Below are 26,285 nucleotides of genomic sequence, written 5' to 3' on the forward strand. Positions count from 1 at the left end.
GACACAGGAAGGTAACAGAAAGAGGGGAAATTATGTGCATGGGGCATAGGGACAGAGACATAAAGGGGACATGCCATGGGGATGGTATATGGATACAGGGGGGGGCAATGACAGATACATAGGGGAGATATTAGAAATGGAGAAAATAGGAGCACAGAAGCGAGATGGTTTGTGGGGATGGGACAGGGACCGAGCTTGCAGGCTCCAGTGGCTTGCACAAATTACATTGTAACGTGCCATGAAAATAAGAGGAAGGAAGGTAGATAGGCCACGCGAGAGGAGCTGAAGGCTAGTAGAAAGGAACAGATGGTAAAGGAGGGAGGGAAGGGTGGTGGTGGAAAGGAATAGAACAGACATTGAAGGAGGGTGGAGAGGAACAGACCCCCAAGGGAAATGTGGAAGACAGAGTGGGAAGAAGACAGATGCCAGACTATGCGGGAGCGGAGGGAAGAAGATGGGTGCTAGACCAATGGGGGGGGGGGGGGTTAAGGGAGAGGCACAGTAACAGCAAATGGAAGACGCAGAGAGAAGACACACAGTGGATGGAAGGAATTCAATGAGAAGATGTGGAAAGCAGAAACCAGACAACAAAGGTAGAAAAAAAAATTATATTTATTTATTTATTTTTTGCTTTAGGATAAAATAGTATATTAGTTGTGTTGATAAAAATTTATAAACAAAGCCCTGCCAGCTGAACATCTCTTTCTCTAGTTCAGCAGCAGGAACTTTGATTTATAAGAAAGGAATAAGCTAAATATTACAGTACTAAGGCTTATATGGATGCAGCGGGGACGGTGACGGGGCGGTGAATGGGATGGCAGTGGCGGTGACGGGGCGGTGAAAGGGATGGCGGCGACGGTGACGGGGCGGTGAAGGGAACGGCGGTGACGGGGCGGTGCAGAGGATGGTGGGCCGGTGACGGGGCGGTGACGGGGACAGATTTTTTCCCCGTGTCATTCTCTAATCTCTACTTCATCCTAACCCGCAGTCTATGCACCTGACAGCTTGGTACCTCTAAACATAACTCTTCTTCAGTTTTCTCAACCTGTATGAGACATTTTGAAGGCTTCTAGAAAGCCTGTCACTAGACAGTGCTACCACCAAAAATGGACTAGATTTTCTATGTGGTGCATCTCTCATGATAAGGAGCCTCAAGATTCCTGCTTATGTTGTGTTCTAGATTATATTTTGCACTTATCCACCTCTAGCCTCAAGTCTACATTGATCCGAGTCTATCTCAGTGCAATTGCTGCTTTCCACCAGCCTATTGAAGGGAAACCCTTCTCTGCTTATCCGGTGGTTTCCAAATTTATGAAAGGACTTTTCAATGTCAAACCTCCTCTCAAACCACCTCCAGTAGTTTGGGATCTCAATGTTGTTCTTGCTCAATTGATGAAGCCTCCATTTGAACCAATGTCTACGGCTCATCTGAAATATGTCACTTGGAAAGTCGTGTTTCTCATTGCCCTCACATCTGCTCGAAGAGTCAGTGAGCTGCAAGCTTTAGTTGCTGATCCACCTTTCACTGTTTTCCATCATGACAAGATGGCTCTTCGTACTCATCCTAAATTCTTGCCTAAAGTGGTTTCGGAATTTCATCTCAACCAATCCATTGTACTTCCAGTGTTTTTTCTAAGGCCTCATTCTCACCCTAGAGAATCAGCTCTTCATATTCTGGACTGTAAATGTGCTTTGGCCTTCTGCTTGGAATGTACCAAACCTCACAGACTGCTCCTCAACTTTTTGTCTCCTTCAATCCAAACAAGTTGGGACATTCAAATTCTAAGCTTACCATCTCCAACTGGATGGCTGCTTGTATCTCTTTCTGCTATGCCCAGGCTGGACTGCATCTACAGAGTCGAGTCACAGCTCATAAAGTCAGAGCAGTGGCGGCTTCAGTAGCTTTCCTAAGATCCACTGCTTTTGAGGAAATTTGCAAAGCTGCCACTTGGTCCTCAGTTCATACTTTCACTTCTCACTATTGTCTGGATGTTTTCTCCAGACGGGATGACCATTTTGGCCAAAGAATATTACAAAATCTATTCTCATAAGTTGCCAACATTCCCACCATCCCATTCTGATTAGCTTGGAGGTCACCCATATGTGAGAATAGGATGCCTGGTTGTCCTGGGATAAAGCACAGTTACTTACCGTAACAGTTGTTATCCAGGGACAGCAGGCAGCTATTCTCATAACCCTCCCACCTTCCCTGGTTGGCTTCTTTGCTAGCTATCTGAACTGAGGAGACTCGCCCTGTGCTGGATGGAAAGGCACTCGCGCATGCGCGGTGCGGCAGATTAGAAACTTCTGAGTTTCTACAAGCAAGTCTGCTTGCGAGGCTGTCGGTATCCAGGCTCCGTGGATGATGTCACGCATATGTGAGAATAGCTGCCTGCTGTCCCTGGATAACAACTATTACGGTAAGTAACTGCTTTATATGCTGTGGTAGAATAGTGTGCCTTGACGAGATTCCAGGTGTGCTGTGAAAGAGACGAGTCTGTCAGCACTGGCGCCTCTTCTCATCTCTGCCCAACTGGCGATGGAGAGATTTCCAAAACCTGGCAGTTTGTCCAGGTTTTGGAAGATCCCTGAGCTCAGGGCTGTGTCTACAGGGCCTCTGAGCATGTGCATTGACGTGATGGGAAATGGGATTGGGACATGTATGCTGCCTTTTTGTAGTTATACAATTTCACTCTTAGCAGTTTATATACAGGTCCTTCAAGCTTTTTCCCTCTCTGTCCCAGTGGGCTCACAATATATCTAATGTACCTGGGGAAGTGGAGGACTTGCCCATGGCCACATGGAGCAGTGGGAGGTTTGAACCCACAACCTCAGGGTGCTGAGGCTGTAGCTCTAACCACTATGTCACACTCTCCTCTTCCTGCTGTGGCAGAAAAAGTTTGTGTGACACTGATCTAGAAGATATCACAGTTGCTTAGTTTTTCATTTCACTAAACTGTGAATTTGTCTGCAGAGGTAATGTGCTGCTGCTTCACAGCAAAAATCTTATAAAATATTAATCGATGTAAATTATTTAAATTAGGTCTATCTGACTAGTGATTTAAATAAATTCCACCCTGCTTATTTGTTTTTTTATAACTGTCGGGGACAAGGAGCTAAACTGGGTTACTTTTACATAATAGTGTGGAGAGATCACTTTTCTGTTGCTCACTTTTTAAAAATAAGAGATTGTTATACTTCCCTGGCTTCTAATTGGAAATGGACTCATCATTTAGAAACCTGCCCAAATCCTTATTTAAAAATCAGTTATAAACATTGACCATAGTCTGGATAGCAAACTCCATATTTCCTGACTGAGCCAATTCTGTTATTTGCATTTTTATAAATTAGAATATTCTCTTTTAGATTCTAAAGAAGAAATGCTTTGAAGTACAGTTTCCTTTGTTTCCTTTCAGCTTAAATTTGAATGGCTTTTGAGTATTTTTGGGGAGAGATGACTTCAACAAGATTTTATTGTATGCCTTCTGAGTAACTAGAAACAGCATAAGGAGAAAGGCTCAGAGGAATGAGTGGAAACTGCTTTTAGAGACAATGTATATTCTTCACTGCAAGGCCTAGCAGGCACTGGTAGCCCCATTGACCTTAGGCCTGGCTCTCTAACTCTATCCTCAGAATACATACTTTGTCCCACCTTGTCCAGAGGCTTGCTGCTGACACTGTATCCGGAACATCAGCTCTGTTTTCCTTCAGGACTGTATGGTTCTCAATGAGTTTGAGTTATACAGCATACAATCTCTCATATTCTTTTTGTGAGACTGTACGAACAGTGAAGAAGTTTAAACATCAAATGGCTCAAGGTCACTGAGAGCCACATGATGCTGGAAGAAAGCAGAACATGTGTCCAGAGGCAGTGCCTGTAGGAAGACTCTGGAAAAGGTCAGATGGAAACCCAACTTGGAGGCATAGTGAACATGATGATGGTGGCTGACTGGGAGGGAAGAGCTGGTGGAAATTGAGAATAATTGGGATAGAGTTGAGGTAAAGCATGAATTGGAAGAGGATTTGGGTGGAAATATGGGTTGGGAGAGACAAAGTAGACTAAGGCACAATTCTTCAACCTCCGGTCCGCAAAAAAATCTTGCCGGTCCATGAAGGATTCGGGTCCCTGCCGCAGCAAAAGGTGCCAGTGTCGGCTGACATGCAACTTCCTGTTGCCATCGCAATGCCGGCACTCCTGCCTTCCACCACCGACTCCTGCCGTGTATGTCTCCTGCTCCAGCCTTTATCTCCGCACCCCCAGACAAGCAGCGGCAGCTCTGTGTGCTTTTAACTTCAGCACACAGCTGCCCCTAAGCAGTATTTTAGCCACGGTTTCATGAGACAGCTTCAGGGCCTTTGCTAGGTCGGCCCGCTTCGATGATGCGATGAGGGCCGGCCTACTAGAGGCCCCAAGGCTGCCTCATGAAACCATGGCTAAAATACTACTTAGGGGCAGCTGTGTGCCGAAGTTAAAAGCACACAGAGCTGCTGCTAGCCTACATAGAGGAAACATTTGCTGGAGAGGGAAGGAGGGAAGGGAGAAGGGGTAAAGAAGGGGTACTCCTGGACAAGGGAGGGGAAGGAGGTACTGCTGACAGGGGAGAAGGGAAAGGGAAGGGATGAGAGTTACTGTTGGATAAGGAGAGGAGGAAAGGGAGAAGGGGTACTCCTGGACAAGGGAGGTGAAGGGGATACTGCTGACAGAGGAGAAGTAGAAGGGAAAAGAGTTACTGTTGGATAAGGGGAGGAAGAAAGGGAGAAGTTACTGCTGGACAGGGGAGGAGGAACATTGGAAGGAAACAGCTGGCAGGGAGATTAGAGGAGGAGAAGGAGTCAGGATGGAATGGAGAGATCAGATGAGGGAAAGGGGAGAGACAGAGGAATGACAAAGTAGAAAGAGATTGATGCTGGGAAGGGGAATCAGATGAAAAATAAGGAAAGAGGGACAAAGATGCTAGATGTGGTGTAGGAGAGAGGGGCATAGAAAGAACGCAGATTCCATATGGAAGAGGGAGGGGTAGAGGGCAGATAGTGGATGGAAGAGGCAGACGCTGGATGGAAGAGAGTGAAAAGAAGATGAAAGCAGAAACCAGAGATGACAAAAGATAGAAAAAAAAAATTTTATTTCTATCTTGTGATTAGAATATATCAGATTTAAAATATGTATCCTGCTAGAGCTGATGTTAGCCATAACTGGGGAGTGCAAAGCCCAGGCAGTGTGTCTTTAGCTTCCAGCTGGCTTAGGTCTCTCTCTGAATAGGAGGCAGTTGCCCTAGTTGTACTCCCCTAACACCATTCCTGCCATGCGTGACTGCGGTATTCTGTTAGCATGATATTTGTGTAGCATTCTGTAATAATTTGGCTTATTCAGTTTTCTTGATAGTAGAGGGGATATATGTGAAGGGGAGGGGAGATGGGGGTTTTGTTGATCCTTGCCCTGTATTATTTATATTTATAAAATGACAATTGTACAGAATATTGTTTCTTTTTATATTTTAATAAAATATGTTCAATATAAAAGCATAACTATTTGAGGCTAGTGCGGATGGGATCAGATGGTTAATGGGACCGAGCTTGCGGGGACGGGGCGACAATGGGGTTTTAAAAAATTTCAGTCTTATTAGTTTACCGGTCCACGAAATAATTATTTTATTTCCGCCGGTCCATAGGTGTAAAAAGGTTGAAGAACACTGGACTAAGAGACAGAGAATCTGAAAGCACCTGAGCTTCTGGTCTGTGTTTGATTGGAGAGAAAGAACTCTCTCCTATAGTGCTCAGGGTTCTGGACACAATTTTATCTAGCACGGATTCTGGCTCTCATGTTAATCTTTTGGCTAATATGGCTCCTACCTCAAAAGTGGTGGAGATCACTGTGATTGATTGTTACAGGCAACAGGAATGTAACTTCTGTAGAACCACTGTCATAGGTCATGGAGTATAGCAGATGCATATAGACTAATGACTTCAAGGTTGCTTAATAATCAATTTCATATGATAATTTTAATTATTAGATGTTAATATTTCTATTTATTTGTTGCTTTTTTATTATATTTTTAAAGATTTGTTAGTGGAAGTCGTGATGGGACAGCACGCATCTGGCAGTTCAAGCGAAGAGAATGGAGAAACATTTTGCTAGATATGGCTACTCGACCAACAGGGTAAGAGTTAGCAAGTAGTTTGTATTAGAAACATTTTGTATATATGTTTTCAGCTTTAAGCTGGCATTCTCTGATGATAATCGGTTGCAAAGGAGCCATACACATGGGTCAGCCATTTGTTTTAAGCTAGTATAAATTATATTTCCAGTGCAGTAGGGATGGTATACTGAACCAAGAGTCTTGCATCTGCTCCTGCGAGTCCATTGCAGGAGATACTGATTACTGTTTTCAGTACCGTCTCCTTCTCCCTGCTGTCCCCAATCAGTTATTATTTCTTCTGCAAACGAGCCTGCAGGAGCAACCTGATTGGCTCAGTCTTTTTTTTTGTTTTTCATGTTGGTTGTTTTTATTTTTGCTTGATTTTGTGTTCCTGTTCACCTTCAGTGACTGCTTAACCTGAATGAGAGGAGCAGACTTTGGGTCTGCAGATGACAGATGGATCCTGCGGAGACTTGCTCAGACAGCCTACTTGAACTTTGGAGCCAGGGCTTTCCCCTGCTGTTTGATCGGTGTCAGGTCTTGTCTTCCGCGATTATGTCTATGAACCTGATCGGTGTCAGGTCAGAAGCGCGCTGGGACAAAGGCGCGCGCAGACAATTGAGCGCAGCGTGGAGGCGCGCGCCGAAGAAAATTACTGTTTTTAGGGGCTCCGACGGGGGGGGGCGTGGGGGGGAACCCCCACACTTTACTTAATACAGGTCGCGCCACGTTGTGGGGGTTTGATGGGTTGTAATCCCCCACATTTTACTGAAAACTTCACTTTTTCCCTGTTTCTAGGGAAAAAGTTAAGTTTCCAGTAAAATGTGGGAGGTTACAACCCTCCACAACGCCGCCGTGATCTGTATTAAGTAAAGTGGGGGGGGCTCCCCAACAAAACCCCCCCGTCGGAGCCCCTAAAAACAGTAATTTTCTTTGGTGCGCCCCTCCGTCTTGCGCTCAGTTGTCGACGCATGCTTTTGTCTTCCGCGATTATGTCTATGAACCGTTTGATCACTCCTTGACTTGATCTGGAGTTCTAGTGCAGGCTGAACGGGTACAAATTGCGTTTCTTGCAGTGTACATGATGGTGTGGTGTCGGCTGCACATTCCTCCCCACCTCTTCGCTGCATTTGTCTTCTGGTCCCAGGGGTTGAGGCTTAATCCAGCTGTGGCCCAACTGATAGCTGAAGCCAGAAGAGGCAGCTTTCCTGGTGGCAGAGGTCCTCTCCTAATTCCAGCTACCCTGAGAAGAGCTGTGGCAGGTTGCAGCACATTTTCCCAGCGTCTGGTCTGTGAGTAGAAGTGTCACAGCCCACAGGACAGTTTAGGGTGGGTTCTGAAATTGTAGATTTTGAAGTTATATTTTGTTGTAGCCTTGTTACCCCACCCCAGAAATCCTAAAATTGCTGGTTTTTGAGGTTTTCCGGTGGAGTTAAGCTGTTTTTTTCTGCAGGAAATCCTGGTGGCGACCATCCTGGATTTTTCCCAATTTAAATTCTAAGTTCTCAAACTTCTTCAAAAGTTTTTAGTTTTAACCAACAAGGCAAGCTCTTGGGTCCTTTCTCAGCTCCTGCTGTTCCTACCTTTTCTCCTCTGGGTCCTTATCCTGGAGGTGCTTTCAGAGCCTACAACAGAGATTCTCCGGAAATAGAAAATCCTAGGGCTCCACCTCCTTCCCAGGGGATCAGCTCAAGAAGTTGCAATGACTTTAGGCCCCATCCTCCCTGAGCAATATCGGAGGCAGGCTGCAGGACTTCCTGACAGCTTGGGAGGCTATCATGATTGACTAATGAGTCCTGAAAATCATCTGGGATGGCTATGAGTTTTCTTGTCATCTCTCTGCTTGGTTCGTGAAAGCAGCCCATGTTCAGGCGACTGTCCAAAGGTTGCTCGACATTCAAGCGATTGAGTGGGTACCAGCCACAGACTTGGGATTTGGCAGATACTCCATTTACTTTGTTGTGCCCAAGAAAAGTCAGAGGATTTGAGGCCCATCCTGGACCTCAAGTTCGTCAATGTGGCTCTCAAAGTGACTTTTTTTGATATGGAGACTCTCCGGTTAGTCATTACTTCAGTGCAGCCAGGTGAGTTTCTGGTAGTGCTGGACTTGATGGAGGCATATCTCCACATCCCAATATTTCTGGATCACAGGGTGCATCCTTCGGTTTCATGTACTGAAGCAGCACTTTCAATTCTAGTCTCTCCCGTTTGGTATAGCTACAGCCTCCTGGATTTTCACCAAGGTGATGGTTGTAGTGGCGGCTCACCTCTGCAAACTAGGTTGGTTAGTCCACCCTTATTTGGATGACTGGCTCATCAGGGTGCCTTTGTGGGAGGAACATAACATAAGAATAGCCTTACTGGGTCAGACCAATGGTCCATCAAGTCCAGTAGCCTGTTCTCACAGTGGCCAGTCCAGGTCACTAGTACCTGGCCAAAACCCAAGGAATTGCAATATTCCATGCTACCAATCCAGGGCAAGCAGTGGCTTCCCCCCTGTCTTTGTCAACAGACTATGGACTTTTCCTCCAGGAACTTGTCCAAACCTTTCTTAAAATCAGAGAGAGCTGTTCAGACTGTCTTGACAACCCTTCAAGGCCTGGGATGGATTGTCATCCTGAAGAATAATAACAATAATAATAAAGCTTTATTTCTATCCCATCATACCTATTCAGTTCAAGACGGTATACAGTAGCGGAAAAGTACAAAAGTAGATAATGAACCTTTTTGGTTCTAGACAGTATAAAGTAGTGGATAGTTACAAAGTGGGATTGTGGGAACAGGTATCAATATAAGTAAGGGGGTAGGGAAAGAGAGGGGGAGATGGATGCAGAGGGGGGGGAAGAGAAGCAGGAAAAGAGGGGTGGAGGGGCTTGGAGGATCAGACGAACTTGTCGAATAAATGGTTTTCAGTGCTCCTCTGAGAGCTTAGTACATTGGGGAATTCAAGAGGAGGTCACTTAGGGTGGTGTTCCAGATGCCTGCTTGGAAGGATAGTGTTCTATCAAGGAATCTTTTGTAGTGGTATCTCTTGGGAGTTGGGAATGAGAATATTAACGTTTTGTCCTGTAGGACAAAGTGATTCAGGAGGTAGGTGGGCGAGGTGCCGAATAGTGTCTTGTAGCAAAGGCAACCAAATTTAAAGATGATTCTTGCCTCGATTGGTAACCAATGCAGTTTTCTGTAATATGGGGTTATGTGATCGGATTTTTTCAGGCCGAAGATCAGATGCACCGCCGTGTTTTGGATCAGCTGCAGCCCATTCAGTCCCTAGAGTATCTGGGTGTCTGATTTGAAACAGAGACAGGCTGGGTGTTTCTTCCAGAAGCCTGCAGACTGAAACTTGTGATCCAAATCTACTCTCCTGGCACATCAGTCTCTGTCTGCCTGGGATTATCTTTAGCTTTCCTGGTCTCGATGGCAGCCTGAATAAAAGTGGTTCCTTGGGTGAGAGCACATTTGCACCCCCTGCAGCACACTTCTCTCTTGCTGGTCTTCGCAGAGGGACCCTCTGCATGTTTGATTGCCCTGGACGATGGAAGCATGCAGCAGCATGTACTATTGGCTTCACTCTCAATCACTGTCCTCAGGGATGCCTCTAAGGATTGACTCTTAGACCACGTTGATAACGGATGCCAGCCTACTGGGCTGGGGAGCACAGGGACAATGCAGTGCAAGGGCAATGGTCCCCATCACTGCTTTGTTGATCCATCATCAGGCTGGAGCTCCAAGCCATCTGGTTTGTGCTGATTCAGATTCAGCTCTGGTTGTTGAACAAAGTTGTCAGAGTGTTTTCTGACAACGCAACAGTAGTGGCTTACGTCAACAAGCAAGGAGGCACCTGGAGTATCGGCCTCAAGAAGGAGGTGAAAGCTCTCTTCTGCTGGGTGGAGACTCATGTTCTGGCCATCACTGTGGCTCACGTTGCTGGAGTACAAAACATGTGGGCACACTTTCTCAGCAGGCAGACTCTAGACCAGGGACAATGGTCCCTCTCGCTTTAGGCATTTTAGAGCATCGTTGATTGTTGGGGCAGCCCTATGTTTGATCTCATAGTGACGGTGAGCAGCAAGAAAGTAGTGCAGTTCTTCAGCCACAGATACGAGCATGGAAGCACCAGGATCGATGTGCTGGTTCAACCTTTGCTAATGGATGAACTCCTGTATGTGTTTCATTCCTGGTCCTTGATAGGGAGGGTCCTGAGAAGAGTGGCCAGGCATCAGGGATGGGTTATACTGTTGGCCCCGGACTGGCCTCGATGCTCCTGGTACATGGACCTAGTGTATCATCAGATCGACCACCCTCTGTGTCTTCAACCATTCCTGGGACTCCTCTCTCAAGGTCCGATCATCCTGCGAGATATGGAGCACTTTGGTCTCATGGCATTGCTCTTGAGTGCTCGGCTTTGAGTTAGAAAGGCTATTCAGATCTGGTTGTATGTACTCTTGAAAGTCAAGAAGCCTGCCACATTCATGGCATACACCAAGGCATGGGATACCTTCTAATGCTGGTGCCGCAAGAGCAGCTGGATCCTGCCATGGCTTCGGTATCTGCTGTCCTGTCCTTTCTTTAAGAAGGTCTGGATATGGGGCTGGTGGTTTCCTCACTGAAAGTTCAAGTGGTTGGCATTTCCTTTTTTAGGTCCCAGGATGCCAGATGTTTTCTTTCTGCTTACCCAGAGTTTGTCAGGTACTTCAGGGGTGCTCTGAGGCTGTGGCCCTGTCTGCCAGCCCTGTCTTTCCTAGAATCTGAACATCTTGTTGGAAGGGTTCTCGAGGGCTCTGTTTGAGCCCTTGCAGGATGCTATCCTAATGGACTTGACTATCAAGACAGTGTTTCTGGTTGTCATCACTTCTGCGATGCATGTCTCCGAATTGCAAGCTTTGTCATGTAAGGTCCCTTACCTGCATATCACAGAGGTTGGTGTTTCCTGTTTCTTTGACGGACTGTTCCTTCTTTCTTGCCGAAGGTGGTATCAACGTTTCACATCATCCAAGAAGTTTGTTGTTTAATGTTTGTATTTAGAGCAGAACAGATTTATGTGGTTTCAGGCAGTTTCCCTGCACCACTCTCTTATGTTTGGAATTGGACTCTAGGACTCACTAGACGTTTTGGTACCGACTGAGGGTGTGGAACTCATCCCAGAGTAAAGGGAAGTGGAGCATGAAAACAAAACAGTAGGCTCTGTACAACCCTTGCAGCTAATGAAGATTTTACCTGCTGGTCAAGACTACCATTCCTGTTTACAAGAAAGAAGATTAGCAAGGTAAGAACCTAATCTTTCCTAATGCTCCTTTGGCCTGACTGACCTTAAGCCCTTTTAGCCTTCAACTACTCTCTCTCAGTCCCCCTCCCCCCTTTCAGTTTTCATCCTGTGCAGTGCACTAGCACAGGGCTTCTCTGCTGAGATTTGGCTTTCTATGTAATCTTGAGCTGCACAGTGCAGGAGTCCCGTGGGAGTTGAAGCTGCGAGACTCCTGAGCTTTCTGCACCACGCAGCTCAGTTACACAGAGGGGCTGAATCATGGTGGAGAAGCTCTGTGTTAGTGCACAGCTTCTGAAGTGTGTGTGTTTGTTTGTTGTTTGGGGGGAAATCCTGGACAGTCTACAGCAGCAGGTATAATGAGGGCTGCAGTGAAGGATTGCCGGGACCACATGCGGGCTGTGTGTTGGAGACCTCTGTCCTAAATGGTTGTTCTTGCTAGGGTAGTGAGAATTCTGTTCTATATTTTTGCTATAACTTGTTGGCTAGGGCTGATAGGGCTCTCATTTCACATGTATGATAGCAGCCAGAGTGCACAGTGTTTTCCCCTAGCAAATTACCTTCCAAATTAATCTCCTCCCACCAAATAGATTATTATACTGGTGAAGGGGAGCGCCTCTTTTCTACAGGATGAAAGTAAATTCAATCTTCGGTAGTCTGTTGAGCCACTGGAAATCACTGTGGTATCCCAATTTTATAGTCCATATAATATCAACGGGCAATAAAAATTCCTAAAGAGAAGTTAATCTGGCTTTGTTTCTTATTGTCAGCTGAAAGGTATACAGCTTCATAGAATACAGTATATTAGTTATTCATGATACCTCCATGCTGTAGATGTTATGCCTCTGTTGTTGTTGTTATGGCTGAGCCTTGTCAATGATTTCATCCCATTATGGTTTTTTTCCAAGAAGTCTTCATAGAAAACTAAAAATATAAATCTGTCGTCAATCTAAGGGGATCATGTATTATTTTCAATCATATAATTTTATTTCATTTCAATATTTAGAATTTTTAAACAGAACCACATGGGGCCAACTCTAAAAAGCTTGTGAAAAATGCCAGTTTACGCATAATGCATGTATTTCCCATATATCTTCATTCTATTGTGCCATGCATTCCCAGTTGGTTCATAAAAATGCTTGCTAATCAATTTAAGAATTTAGACCAGATAGAGCTAATAAAAAAAAAATCTATTTTGTAGATATTTATTGAGTCTGAGCAGGAATATGTTTTGATAAATTTCCTTTGAAAATATGTGGCTGTTCAATGATAAAAAATTATAAATCTGAAACCTCCTTATTCTTGTGTCATCAGTGAGCTATATAGGAGGAGAAGATTTCATGATGTCTGCATAACACTGAACAATGTTCTATAATACAGGTCTTCATTTTATAAATTGTTTTCCCAATATATATTAAGGAACATTGGCAGATTATAGCATATATTACTCCCTCTGAATTACAGTCTTTGTAATTATGAGTCTTATGGATGATTGCCAAGGTTGGATGATTAAAGAAAGATACATCTAAAGTATATTAATACACTATACATTGACAACATTTATAATGCATTTTATTTACTTTTTCTCCTGATGACTTAAATGAAAAGTGCTGAAAATTGTATGTACAAATTTGGGCATGAACAATAGAATCTCAGTTTTCTGGCACCTATGGGAATTGATGGCTTCCAGGCTTTTATGGTTAATTGAGTGTGTTAGAAACCTTGTCTAACATGCTTTAAATTCCCAATTATTGACGATAATTAGCTTGTTATTCAATTAAATTTGATATATGTAAAATAGGTACAGTAGAGTCTCACTTAACCGGGGCTCTCGCACAACTGGCAAAAAAAATCACCGGTGGGAAAAAAACCCATGTCTCCTGAAGCACCAGTGCGGCAGCAGTCCTGAGCCGCAAAGCCCTCCTTCCTCAAGCCCTGAAGTGGCAGAAGCAAGCGGTGGTCCTGAGCTATGAACTCCCTCGTGCTCTCTCTCTTACCCGAAGTGCAGTGGTCAGCAGGAGGAAGCCTCAAAACAGACTGCTCAAAGCCTGCAGGGCCTTTCCTCTGATGTGTTGGAAGTGACACATCAGAAGAAAACCCCTGCCAGGGCTGGCTGCAAGCAGCCTGTGCCTACTGCTAACCACTGTGCTTCAAGTAAGGAAGAGAGAGAGAGGGAAGAAGGGAGTGAGGGAGTTCACAGCTCAGGACCACTGCTTGCTTCTGCCACTTCGGGGCTTGAGGAAGGAGGGCTTTGCGACTCAGGACTGCTGCCACGCTGGTGTTTCGGGGCAGTAGGGAGGGGGTTCATAGCTGCTTGGGGGCTTAAGGGAGAGAGGATTTGTGGCTCAGCATGCTGTCGCTGGTGCTTCGGGAGACACGTTGTTGTTTTTCCCACCAGTGAATTTTTTGCCGGTTGTGTGAGAGTTCCGGTTAAGTGAGACTCTACTGTACCTATTTAGCATATATCAATTTAATTGAATAACAAGCTAATTATTGTCAATAAATGACATTTCAACAAGAAATTAGTACTAATTAGAATTAATTACAAGTTATGCATGTACATTTAGACATCCAAGTCAAAGGAGATACAGGAATGGGTGGGTGATGGGTGGATCGGGGGAATTCCTTTAAGTTACGAATATAGTTATATTATAAGGGCATCTGCGTTTAAATTTTGGCTTGGGCATTTGCATCACGTTTTCATTGATGTAAATGGCCACATTTTCTAAAGTTAGGCATGGGTCCTGCGCACAAGCGCTGTCTATAAACCATGCCTAAATTTAAGCACAGCTTATGGAATAGTGCTTTTTTTAGGTTCCATAAATAGAATTTATCTTGTGTGTTTAAACAACAGTTAATCAAAAGAAAGCATGACATTCAGCCATATCTTCTAAATAGTTTCCTTCTAATTAACTGGATGACTGTATCTTTTTTTTTTTTTTTTTTTTTTAAATCTTTATTCATTTTTTTGTGTTACAACAAGTGTTACAAATAAACTCAATAGAAACTTAAATACACACTTGACTAACTCATATATTAATATCAATTTTAACATTAATATAATAATCCCCTGTCCCGCCCTCCTTCCCAACCAATAATACATAAATCAATTTTATTGTACATTCTTTAAATATTAGTTTAGTATGTAATAATCAAAATTGAAAAACCCACCCCCTTTCCCTCTTTACAATTATCTTATCATGGGAAAAGTTCATTAGAGAAATCATGTTAACGGTCTTCAGATATTTTCAAGTTTTATTTATGGGAAAAATTATCCTTCTTTACAAAAATCGGTTAATGGTCCCCATATTTTTTTAAATTTATTCATGTATCCTTTGTGTGTTGCAATAGCGAGTTCCATTTTGTATATGTGGCATACCGAATTCCACCAGAACATGTAATTCAATCTATCATGTTGTTTCCAATTGGATGTAATTTGTTGTATTGCAATTCCAGTTAAAATAAATAAAAGTTTGTTATTACTAGATGAAATTTGGCTTTTTGCTCTCATGGTTGTTCCGAATAATATAGTATCATATGTCAAGGCTACCGGATTTTCTAACAATCTATTAATTTGGGGCCAAATTGATTTCCAGAATGATAGGATAAATGGACAAAAGAATAAAAGATGATCTAATGTCCCAATTTCAATATGACAGTGCCAGCATCTATTAGATCTTGAACTATCTATTTTTTGTAAACGAGTAGGGGTCCAAAAAGCTCTATGAAGAAGAAAAAACCAAGTTTGTCTCATAGATGCTGACACCGTACATTTTAGCCTCCAAGACCAAAGTCGTGGCCATTGAGATGCCCTAATTTGGTGTTTTATCTCAATGCTCCAAATGTCTCTAAGACCATTTTTTGGTTTTTTATTTATATATCCGGATATTAATTTATACCACTGTGCGGCTTTGTGACCTATTGAGTCCATCTGGAAACATAAGAATTCCAAACTGTGATATTTAGCGAGATCTTTCCATTCAGGGAACCCTTTCTGAATAGATTGCTTCAATTGCAACCATTTAAAATATTGTGTTTTATTGAGACCAAATTTTTGTTGCAATTGTGAAAACTCCAGCAATTTATCATTTTTAATTACATCATCCAAAGTGCGAATGCCTGCTATCATCCAATGTTTCCAGATGACTTTAAAACCGCCAATTTTGATCTTGGGGTTTAGCCATATAGTTTGGTTGGTTGATTTACTAATTGGAATTTGAGTAAGATTACTTGTGTATTTTAGAGTTTTCCAGGTATCCATAAATATTTTATGATCTTTGTATATCCTTGGCATTTTGATACTAATTACATGATTAAGACGTAATGGAAACATAAGCCTCCATTCTAGCCAAAACCAGTCTGGAATATTATCTGTGGGTTCTGGGAGGATCCAATACATACCATGACGTAAGATATAGGCTTGATGATACCTATAAAAGTTGGGAAAATTTACCCCTCCCTCCTTAATTGGTCTTTGTAATGACGCTAGAGCAATTCTTGGTTTTTTATTAAGCCATATAAATTTTGTCAAAGTCCTATTTATTTTTGTATAAAACGAATCTTGAAAAAAAACTGGTATCATCCCCATTTGGTAACATACTACCGGTAAAATCATCATTTTTACAGTTTGTACTCTTCCCCACCAAGATAAATGCAAAGGATTCCATTGCTCACACATTTCTATTATTTTTTGTAATAAGCATTTTTCATTAATTTTCATTGTTTCATCTACTGTTTTTGTTATCAAAATTCCAAGGTATTTAATATGTTCTTCCTTCCAAACAAAAGGGAATGTATCAAATAAACCTTTTGTACAATGTATATTTAGTGGAAGAATCTCTGATTTATTCCAATTAATTTTATATCCTGAAAAATTTCCAAATTTCTCAATCAATTCAAGTAGATGTGGAATGGTGGATTCTGGATTCTTCAGATATAGTAATAAATCATCTGCATAAGCAGATATCTTATATTCTTTATCTGAATGAGGTATACCCTGTATCTCCTTAGCTTGTTGGATGGCTAATATTAAGGGTTCTAAAACAATATCAAACAGCAAAGGGGATAAGGGACATCCTTGTCTAACTCCTCTCTGTAGATTAAATTTTTCTGAAAACGTATTATTAATATATAGTCTAGCAGAAGGGGAGCTATACATTGTTTGTATCATTTGTATAAATCCAGGACCTATACCAAACCATTCCATTGCTTGATACATAAAAGGCCATTCTACTCTATCAAAGGCCTTTTCTGCGTCTAATGAAATTGCAAAAGTAGGTTCATTCAATTTCTTTGTTAAATATAACATATGGAATGTTAATCTGGTATTGTGAGATGAATGTCTTTGAGCAACGAATCCTGTTTGATGCATACCTATTATATGGGGGAGAGCTTTAGCTAATCTTAGCGCAAGTATTTTTGCTAATAATTTTCCATCTACATTTATTAAAGATATTGGTCTATAGTTTGAGACCAAAGTGGGATCTTTATTGGACTTTGGCAAAACAATAGTCAAAGATTCTGCTATAGTGCCTTTAATACAACCTTTATTGAGCTGATGTTGATAGAGATTTAATAAATAGGGTAATAAAAAATTTTGAAATGTTTTATAAAATTCCACTGTATATCCATCACCACCTGGAGCGGATCCAACTCTAAGGGACTTCAAAGCTGTTCCTAATTCTTTTAGTGATATTGGTTCTTCCAAACTTCGTTTTATATGTTCAGGAATTTTTGGACCCTCTAACATTTTTAAAAATTCAAAACCATCTTTTTCTTTATTTGGATAATTTTCGGAAGAATAAAGAGATTTATAAAATTTCAAGAATTGTTTTAAAATAGGTTCAATTTGTGTATATGTATTTCCATTTTCGTCTTTTATTGCTATTAATTTTGTTTTTCTTTTTTTCGCTTTAAGATAATTTGCCAGTATTCTTCCTGATTTGTTTGAATTACCATAGTACAATGTTTGTTGAGAAAATAAATCTTTCCTAATCATTTTAGATGAGATCTCATTATATTTACCTTTTAATTTTAATAATTCTTGTTGAATAGAATATTCCCATTTTTCTATAAGTTTTGATTCTAAATTTTTTATCTCTTTTTCTAAGATTAAAAATTGTTTTTTAATTTGTTTTTTTAGAAAAGCCGAATAAGAAATTATTTGTCCTCTAATTGATGCCTTAAAAGCATCCCATAAAGTTTCTCTGTTTATATCATCATTATCATTTATTTGAAAAAATTCTTTCATTTTTGTTAAAAGATTTTCACAAAAGTTTTGGTCAACCAACAGTGTATTATCCATTTTCCAAATTGGTCTGTTATTATTTTGATCTGTAGTTTTAATTTTGATCCTTGATTGAATATTTGTGTACAAAGAACTAGTATCTAAAGTCATTAATATCTAAATTGACTATATAGTACATTTTCCTGGTCCAGGCACTAATACTAGGCCTACCAGACTACTGCAATATCATATACCTACCCTGCCCCGCCACCATGATAAAACAACTACAAACAGTGCAAAACACAGCCCTCAGACTGATCTACTCACTGAAGATGTTCGACCATATCACCGCTGCATCCAAGACACACACTGGCTACTAATACAAGTAAGAATACTTTTAAAATTCTATTGCATACTCTTCAAAACCCTAAATGGCAATGGACCATCCTACTTGAACACTCGCCTAACTCAGAACAACTCTCCTAGACCAAGGAGAACTCAGACACCCTTCACCCACCTCTCAATCAAGGGCATTCAGTGTAAAAAAAATACACGACAGACTACTCGCCATGCAAGCAGCGAAACTAGACAGTCACATCTCCAATCTACTGATTTTAGCACCAAACTACAGAACTTTCAGGAGGAAAATAAAAACCAGGCTGTTCAAGAAATATGTCAAGACAAACTCCTGATTCAACTAATATCCTTACTCCATCACCAGACTCCAAATGTTACAACCAATAGCTTCCCTGTAATCTTCTGGAAATGACCAGAATCTCTTTCTTTTGTAATCTGCCTAGAACTGCAAGGTATTGGCGGAATAAAAGAAACTAATGTAATGTAATTTTCAGTTTCATTGATGTGGAATCTTTTATGTATGATTTCCCTGTAGATACTAATAGGCATAGATATAGGTCAACATAAATAAAGGGTAAAAAGGATGGGACTTGATATACTGCTTTTTCTATGTGATTTTACATAATCAAAGCAGTTTTCCATGGGACAATGAAGTGTTAGGAGTTGTAGTGGGAATCAGACTCATAACCTCTGGGTGCCGAGGCAGCTGCTAACCACTGGGCCACTCTTCCACTCTAGCTACTGTAGAATTGTGAGGAAGACTCAGAAACATAGAAACATGACAGCAGATAAAGGCCTAGTGGCCCATCCGGTCTGCCCTTCCTCATCATCCATTATCTTCTCCCCAAGAGATCCCACATGCCTGTCCCATGCTATCTTGAATTCAGATACAGTCTTCATCTCCATCACCTCCACCAGGAGACCATTCTATGCATCTACCACCCTTTCTGTAAAGAAGTGTATTGTCTTACATTACTCCTGAGCCTATCAGCTCTTAACTTCATCCTATGCACTCTCCTTCCAGAATTTTCTTTCATTTGAAAAGGACTTGCCTCCTGTACATTAACGTCAGATATTTAAACATCTCTGTCATATCCAGTGTCTCCCATCTTTCCTCTAGAGCAGGGGTAGGGAACTCCGGTCCTCGAGAGCCGTATTCCAGTCAGGTTTTCAGGATTTCCCCAATGAATATGCATGAGATCTATTTGCATGCACTACTTTCAATGCATATTCATTGGAGAAATCCTGAAAACCCGACTGGAATATGGCTCTTGAGGACCAGAGTTCACTACCTCTGCTGTAGAGCAGTGTCCCTCAAACTTTCGCGACCTAGGGAACACTAAAGATAGTGTCCACGGCTCGAGGCACCCGTAAGTGCACACCAGTGGGGGGGGGGGTGCCAGCAGGGAAGAGGGCCGGAGAGGAGAGGCGCTAGTGCCGGCTGATTGTCTACACAAGAATTACACTCCAATACTGCCAAAAACCTAAACTAGCAACAACAAAAAAAGGCAGACCTAGTCACATCAAGGTTCATTAGGAGGACGCTCAGGAACACAGACTATACACACAAACCACGTTCAGTATCGTGTGAATGAAGTCAAAATAAAGGGTGCTTTCAGTGTGAACCACCATCGATAGGAGTCCAGCTCCAACACTTCACTTCTAGGTAGAGGCAATAAGCCCCCACCTCCTCCCCAGTGTGCCATGGCACACCTGAAATCTCAGGAGGCACACCGTTTGCAATACACTGCTCTAGAGTATACATATTAAATTCTCTAAGTCTGTTCCCGTACGATTTATGATAAAGGTCCGACTCTATTCTGTTTATATCTTTTTGAAGGTATGGTCTCCAAAATTGCACACAGTATTCCAAATGGGGCCTTGCCAAAGACTTATACAGCAGCATTATTGCCTTTCTTTTCCTACTGGTTATTCCTCTTTTTATGCATGCAAGCATCTTCCTGGCTTTGACTGTTGTCTTTTCTACCTGTTTTGCCACCTTGAGATCATCACACAATCACTCCCATGTCCTACTCTTCTTACGCGCACAAAAGTTCCTTGCCAAGTATACTATACCTTTCTCCTGGATTTTTGCAGCCCAAGTGCATGACCCTATTTTTTTAGCATTAAATCTTAGTTGCCAGTTACTTGACCATTCTTCAAGCTTCACCAGATCTCTCCTCATGCTATCTATAACCTCTGGGGTGAATACTCTATTACAGAGCTTTGTTCATCCGCCAAAAGGCAAACTGTGCCAGACAGCCTTTCCACAATATCACTCACAAAGATGTTAAATAGAGCTGGCCCAAGGACAGTTCTCTGCGGCACTCCATTAACAACATCCTTTTCCTCCGAGCAGACTCATTTACCACTACCCTTGGTCTCCTTCCATTTAACCAGCTTTTAATCAAGTTTATCGTTTTAGGGTCCATATCGCATGCATTCAGTTAACTTGTGATAGATTTGTTAAATTTTGGAATGACACAAAACTTTGGAATATTAAGGTGATTTTTATACATATGCCTTTCTCAGTCATTCCCTGTTCAAATGCGTAATTCAGAATATATTCTAATTCACTCTATCATCTGTCTCCTTTCAGGGGCAACTATATCATTTACCTAGTTCCAGACCTCTCTCTCATAATCATGTTGATCCTAGATCACAATACTGTTTTTATATTTAAAATATTTATAACCCATATAATTCTAATATGCTCGATGGCTAGCCAAATATTCACAATAAAAATACATATAAAAAGTCGAGAGTAGATGTCCTATGACCCAATGCGGCTGTGTTTCGTTGATGTGTTTGCATCAGGAGTCCTAAAACACACAATTTTATTGCCAACATAAAAGTTATTTTTAAAAAAGTGAAAATCAATTAGAAATTATACAGATATTAAAAACATCACAGTAAAAGGACAAGTATCATTTATTTCGTATTATTGACCAAAACGTTTTAAAAACACATTGACCAACACATTTTTAAAACATTTTTTGTCAAGCAGTGGACAATAAGTAAAAATAGTAATAAAAAAATGGAAACAAAGGCATAAATAGATAAAAAAGATAGCACTAAGGCCTTCTTTTACTAAGCTGTAGTAGAGGATTTTATTGTGGCCTAGAGCTGTTATGAGCAGCGCCAGAGCATTTAATGCTTTGGGCCGTAGTAGAAATCCCTACCACAGCTTAGTAAATCTGTAATCTGTTTTAGTTTAATGATGGTCTATTATGTATTTTATGTGCTCTGAACTGTTGGATGTAATGGTTATAAATTTTTTAAATAAAAAAGTGTGCAGTGCATTTTTGGTGGATGATTTGACAAATTACAGCTTCATAAGATCCCTAAGTGAATTATCAACAAGCTTTTGTCTTAATGTACAGTCTACAAAACTATCCATATCTTAGCACAAAAATTAGTCCAGATAAAATATTGCTTCATTAGGCTGTTTTCAGGGCTACATTCCTTAAATATATAGCATGCTATAAATATGCTCTTTTTTTAAAGGTATAATAAAATGAGTAAATATGAGTATTAAGAGCAGTGATGCTAGCACTATTTTATTGAAACTGAAATGGCCATGAATGAAAAACATTATGAAAAACATTAAAACAAAAATGTGTAATTAAAAGGAAAAAAGCAGTCTCTAAAATTGTTCATTTATCAGGCAGCAACCAAAATGGAAAAGGTTTATTAGAATTATTTAAAAAAAAAAAAAAAAAAAAAGGGGGTTATTTAAAAACACAGTTAAGGCATACCCCGAGTAAACTGCACCATAAGTTGTAGCTACTGTGCTATACTTTTATTGTTAATTGACCTCAATCATACAGTGAGCATGTTTAAATTCTTTGTTAAAAAACTCTGTCTTGGAGATTAGAAACATCAAACTTTAAGGAAATCCCTTAATGAGCTACTTTATGAATAATGACAACTATCCCCCTATGTCTGAGGAAATGCTATACAAATGCTGAGCATGCTCAGGCTTAATTTAAAGCTGACATTTCTGCACCGTTAAAAACTTTTTAAGCATACCTTATATTCCACAAAATCTACCAAAGGGCTTAAATATATTGATATAAAATCATATAAACAGCTTCAATAGTAATATAATCTTAAAGGCAAGAGGATTTAGAAAACCAAGGGATCCTTTTCCTAAGCTGTGATGCAGCAAAAATTGGAGTACCATGAGATGTGCTGCAGTGGTAATCTGAAAATGTGTGCATACTAACCATGTGCTAAATAATTACTATTAATTCTTTTTTTAAATTGAGGAGGGGTTTCAAGGGCAGAGAGTGATCTGATTAGCAAACAGGTAATGCAGGAGCCCTTACTGTCTAGAATAGAGGTGTTAAGTGCTCCCACAATAATTTGTAAAGATGGCTGAACACTAATGACAACATTAGTACTTGGCATTTTATGGCCTATTAAACATGATCATAGCATATTGAAAAGGGCTAAAGCCTATATTTACCACAGCTTAGTAAAAGGACCCCTTCAAGTTAGAATCCAGTTTTAATGTGGATTACTTTATAAGTACATATATATCTTAAAGAGGTTTACTTTATAAGTACATATATATCTTAAACCTACTTTATAAGTACATATATATCTTAAACCTGAATTTTAATAAAAGAATATGTAGAACCAACAATTGACAGATTATACTGTAAAGTCTAATAAACAGAAACACTCCTGTCATATGCTTTACACAATTCTCTCGATAAAAATACATATGGAGCCAGCCAGTTTGAACAGCAGATTATTATGGGTTTTCAGCTTACTTGCAGCCTTTAAAAGGTGCTAATAGTATGTTGTCATGCATTCCAGGGTGACTTCCAGATGGTCTGGGAAAGGGCTCATGCTTTAGGACTAGATTCACTAACCTTGCTTTCCATGTCCGATTGCATTCAGACCGATGAATTCACAAAAGGCCTGCATGCAAATGGGGGCGATCGTTGGCACACACCCCCACCGAACACGCAGATTGCTGGAGAGCGATCCTTGAGCATGCGCAGATCATCTTCCTTGACTTTAGATGGTCTGTGCATGTGGTAGCCCTCCGTGCTCGGCAGAGCAGAAAACCTTTTTTGCTATTTTTTTATTTGCAAGCCTGTGGTTTTAACCTGCTTTAAGCCTGCGGGTTAAAACCACGGCTTGCACTGTGGGGAAGGGCAGAAGATTTGGGGCTGAGAGCAGGAGATGGGGTTGAGAGCAGGAGATCGGGACTGAGAGCAGAGAAGCAGGGCAGAGAGCAGGGCGGCATAAGGCAGGGCAGTCGAAAAGGACCTGAGCGACTGGCCCTCAGAAGTTGCTTATTTTTGGATCAGTCAGCCCAGTTGGTGTCCCTTTTTTTTTTTTTTTTAGTGAATCGCATCCCTGCCTACTTTGCATGCCATTTCCCCTCATTTGCATGCACGTATTGGAATCGGATTGGAGGAGAGGTTAGTGAATCGGGTCAGAGGGAAATCGGGTCCCAAAGGGGTGGCAAACAGATCAAATCTAGCCCTTAGTTGCTATCCATTAAGAGAGGATGTCAATTCCTTTTTTTTTTTTTTAATACTGGCAAATTCTACTGAACTAGGTTTCCACTGTGATGGACAGCTCTCTTCCATCATTGCTCATGAGGAAATTTGTCATCGAGAAGGCATACCATCATTTCTCAAAACAGCTTGGTAAATGCTACTAAGTCCTGTATTACATGTATGGATATTGAATGTCATAGAATACAACTAGAAAGACCCAGAGAGAGGACTTTGTGACAAATAAAGACTTTACCTATTCAAACTGAAAGAACTGGGGTTTCATTTGCCATCTAGAAGCAGCCCATTGCTCCCAAAGGATGCACTATTACCTTATCAGAGCAAACACCATGGTTGCATATTTGATCTAGATTGCATAGGCATGTCTGAGATTGAATGGCATGTCTGAGATACCTTGGTTTACTTCTACAGCAGATTGATGAGTATGATGTAATGCTGGTAAGTAATGGTCCACCACAAATGTTCTTAGTCTCTGACATGACACACACAAAGAGTGTACAATTCCTGGCTAACATTCACTCATAATTTCTAATCCATCTTTGACCCAAGGCCCTTGCATTGCTGTTACTGGGTTTTTTTCTACAATAATGGCAAGCAATCAAATTTCCAAAATTTGGAAGAAGATCCAAAGTTGACAGCCAGTTATTGTCCTATTTCTTTATTGAGTGTCTTTTAAAATGCCTTGAACATCTTGTACTTCAGCATCTTTCTCCCATAGATTGGACTACTTTCATCTCAGACCAAGCTGGATCCTGACAGGATCACAGCCCCTGCTATCATGTTGCAACATTAACTGTCTTCATCAAGAATGATTTTCAGGAAAAACTGGATCTTATAGCAGCACATGATATAATTTGGTGTGCTGGTCTTCTGGCAAAATGTGTCAGCGTTCTGTCATAGTGGTTTGCCCATCTGGCTTAATTACTTCTGCATGGATGGAAGATTCGTGTATACTTGGGAGGTGATACAAGTGCTTGGCAGATCCAGCAAAATAATATCCTACAGGATTCCTTGCAAACCCTCATCATTTTAAACTTGTATGTCCATGGTCTCTCAGGCACAAAAAGATGGACATTTGTATATGCTGATGTGACATCTGTTGTGGTATACAGGTTCATATATTCACTGAACATAACACAGGAATAGCCATACTGGGTCAGACCAATGGTCCATCTAGCTCAGTATTCTGTTTCCACTGTGGCCAATCCAGGTCACAAGTACCTGGTAGAAACCCACTGAACTTGAATGTGCCCTCATAGGATATGGTGAAATTGTCTGAGTATTGCCATCACTTGTATTTTAAACCGAATGTCACCAAGACAAATTGCCGCTTGTCCTATTTAGAGATAATATTTCTAAATACAATTTTTGTATCTGAAATGATTGTGGACTGCAGTAGGAGTTGGAAAAAACAAGTCACTGACCCTCAAATTTGGAATCTATTACCGGCCCACGTACGGGAAGAAAAATCCCTTGACAAGTTTAAAGGGAAACTAAAAAGTTACCTATTTAGGGACACTTTTGAATAACCCATCTTAGTGCTTACAGTGACATTAAAAGCAGGCAAGCAACGATCAATGTAACTCCCTTTTGGTTTTCCCCTTCTCCGTTTCTATCCTATACTGATTGTAGTTCCTCTGCATTTTTCCTTTTCATTTGCCCATTTTTCCTTTCGTTTGAAGTAAGTCAGAGTCTCCCTCAACAAATTGTTTGTCTCCACCCCTCCCATTTTTAAATGTACATCGCTTTGAAAGTCTGAAAAAGCGATTTTTATCAAATTTTAAAGAAACTTGGATGAAATCCATTTTGAGGGGAAAGGATAACCTTCAGCAATCTGAAGGCTTATAAATGTGGAAAATATGCAAATTGTGACATTATTTGATAGTATAACTCATAATTGTCATAAATATGATGTTTTACCTTACTTTACTATTGAGATAATTAAAAAAAAAAGAAGTTGCTTTGTGTTTGGGTGTACAGTGAGGTGTTCCTTGAACAGCACCAGTTTGCCTTTCAGAGAGGCACAAATTTGAGAGATTACTCAGATCATATTGAACACCACACAGGTCATCAAAAGAGGAGGTAAATAAAGGTCATTGTAAAGGCAATCAGTGTATAGTAATCATCCAATATTGGCGATAATTCATAAGATTTATAACTATACAGACTGTATTTCAGAGGGTGTAATCTATCCATGCTTCTATATATATACTGGGAAAACAATTTATAAAAATAAAGACTCATGTTATGGAATATTGTTCAGGGTTATACAAACAAAAAGAATTGGCTTTTCTTTCAGTTCATTGGTGATTAAAGAACATGAGATATTTTTTGTTTGTCACCGAGCAGCCATAGAAATTCATTGCAACATTTATTTTGATGTTAGTAGGAATATATTTACAAATAGCATTTTTTAACTTCTATCTAGTCTATATTATGAAATTAATAAACAAGTGTTTTTGTGAACCAACTGGGAGTACAAGCATGTAAGTGAGAATATATGGAAAGTGTATGCAATGTGCATGTTCCAGCACTTTTTCACAAGCTTTTATGCTTGCTTCTTGTAGTTTTGTTTGAAGTTCTGAAATAAAATTTAATGATTGAAAATAGTAAATGATCCCCTTAGTTTAAATAAAGATTTATATTTTTAATTTTAGTTTTCTATGAAGACTACCTGAAGAAGCTCCTAGTGAGAGTGGGACCATTGGCTAAGGTGAGGCTTGAAGGAGTTGCCATGAATAACTTTATTTTCTGTGAAGCTG

General features: G+C 40.7%; 1 protein-coding gene across 8 annotated transcripts in view; it reads left to right on the top strand.

Annotated features, from left to right (window-relative positions):
* The window catches only part of PHIP (pleckstrin homology domain interacting protein), a 603,903-nt gene that overhangs the window by 176,562 nt on the left and 401,056 nt on the right, over nt 1-26,285 (top strand). For 6 of the 8 annotated variants that reach the window (XR_004538753.1, XM_033937022.1, XM_033937020.1 and 3 more), the window contains exon 12: nt 6,060-6,158. Coding sequence is in view for 7 of the 8 variants with exons in the window: in XM_033937022.1 (XP_033792913.1) it covers nt 6,060-6,158 (99 nt within the window). In the remaining variant the exon portion in view is untranslated. Of the gene's footprint in view, nt 1-5,669; nt 5,753-6,059; nt 6,159-26,180; nt 26,237-26,285 lie in introns of those variants that run through there. The other 2 variants (XM_033937025.1, XM_033937026.1) reach the window with 2 other exon arrangements.

This window comes from Geotrypetes seraphini, chromosome 3 (assembly GCF_902459505.1).
Source record: "Geotrypetes seraphini chromosome 3, aGeoSer1.1, whole genome shotgun sequence".
Taxonomy (NCBI): domain Eukaryota; kingdom Metazoa; phylum Chordata; class Amphibia; order Gymnophiona; family Dermophiidae; genus Geotrypetes; species Geotrypetes seraphini.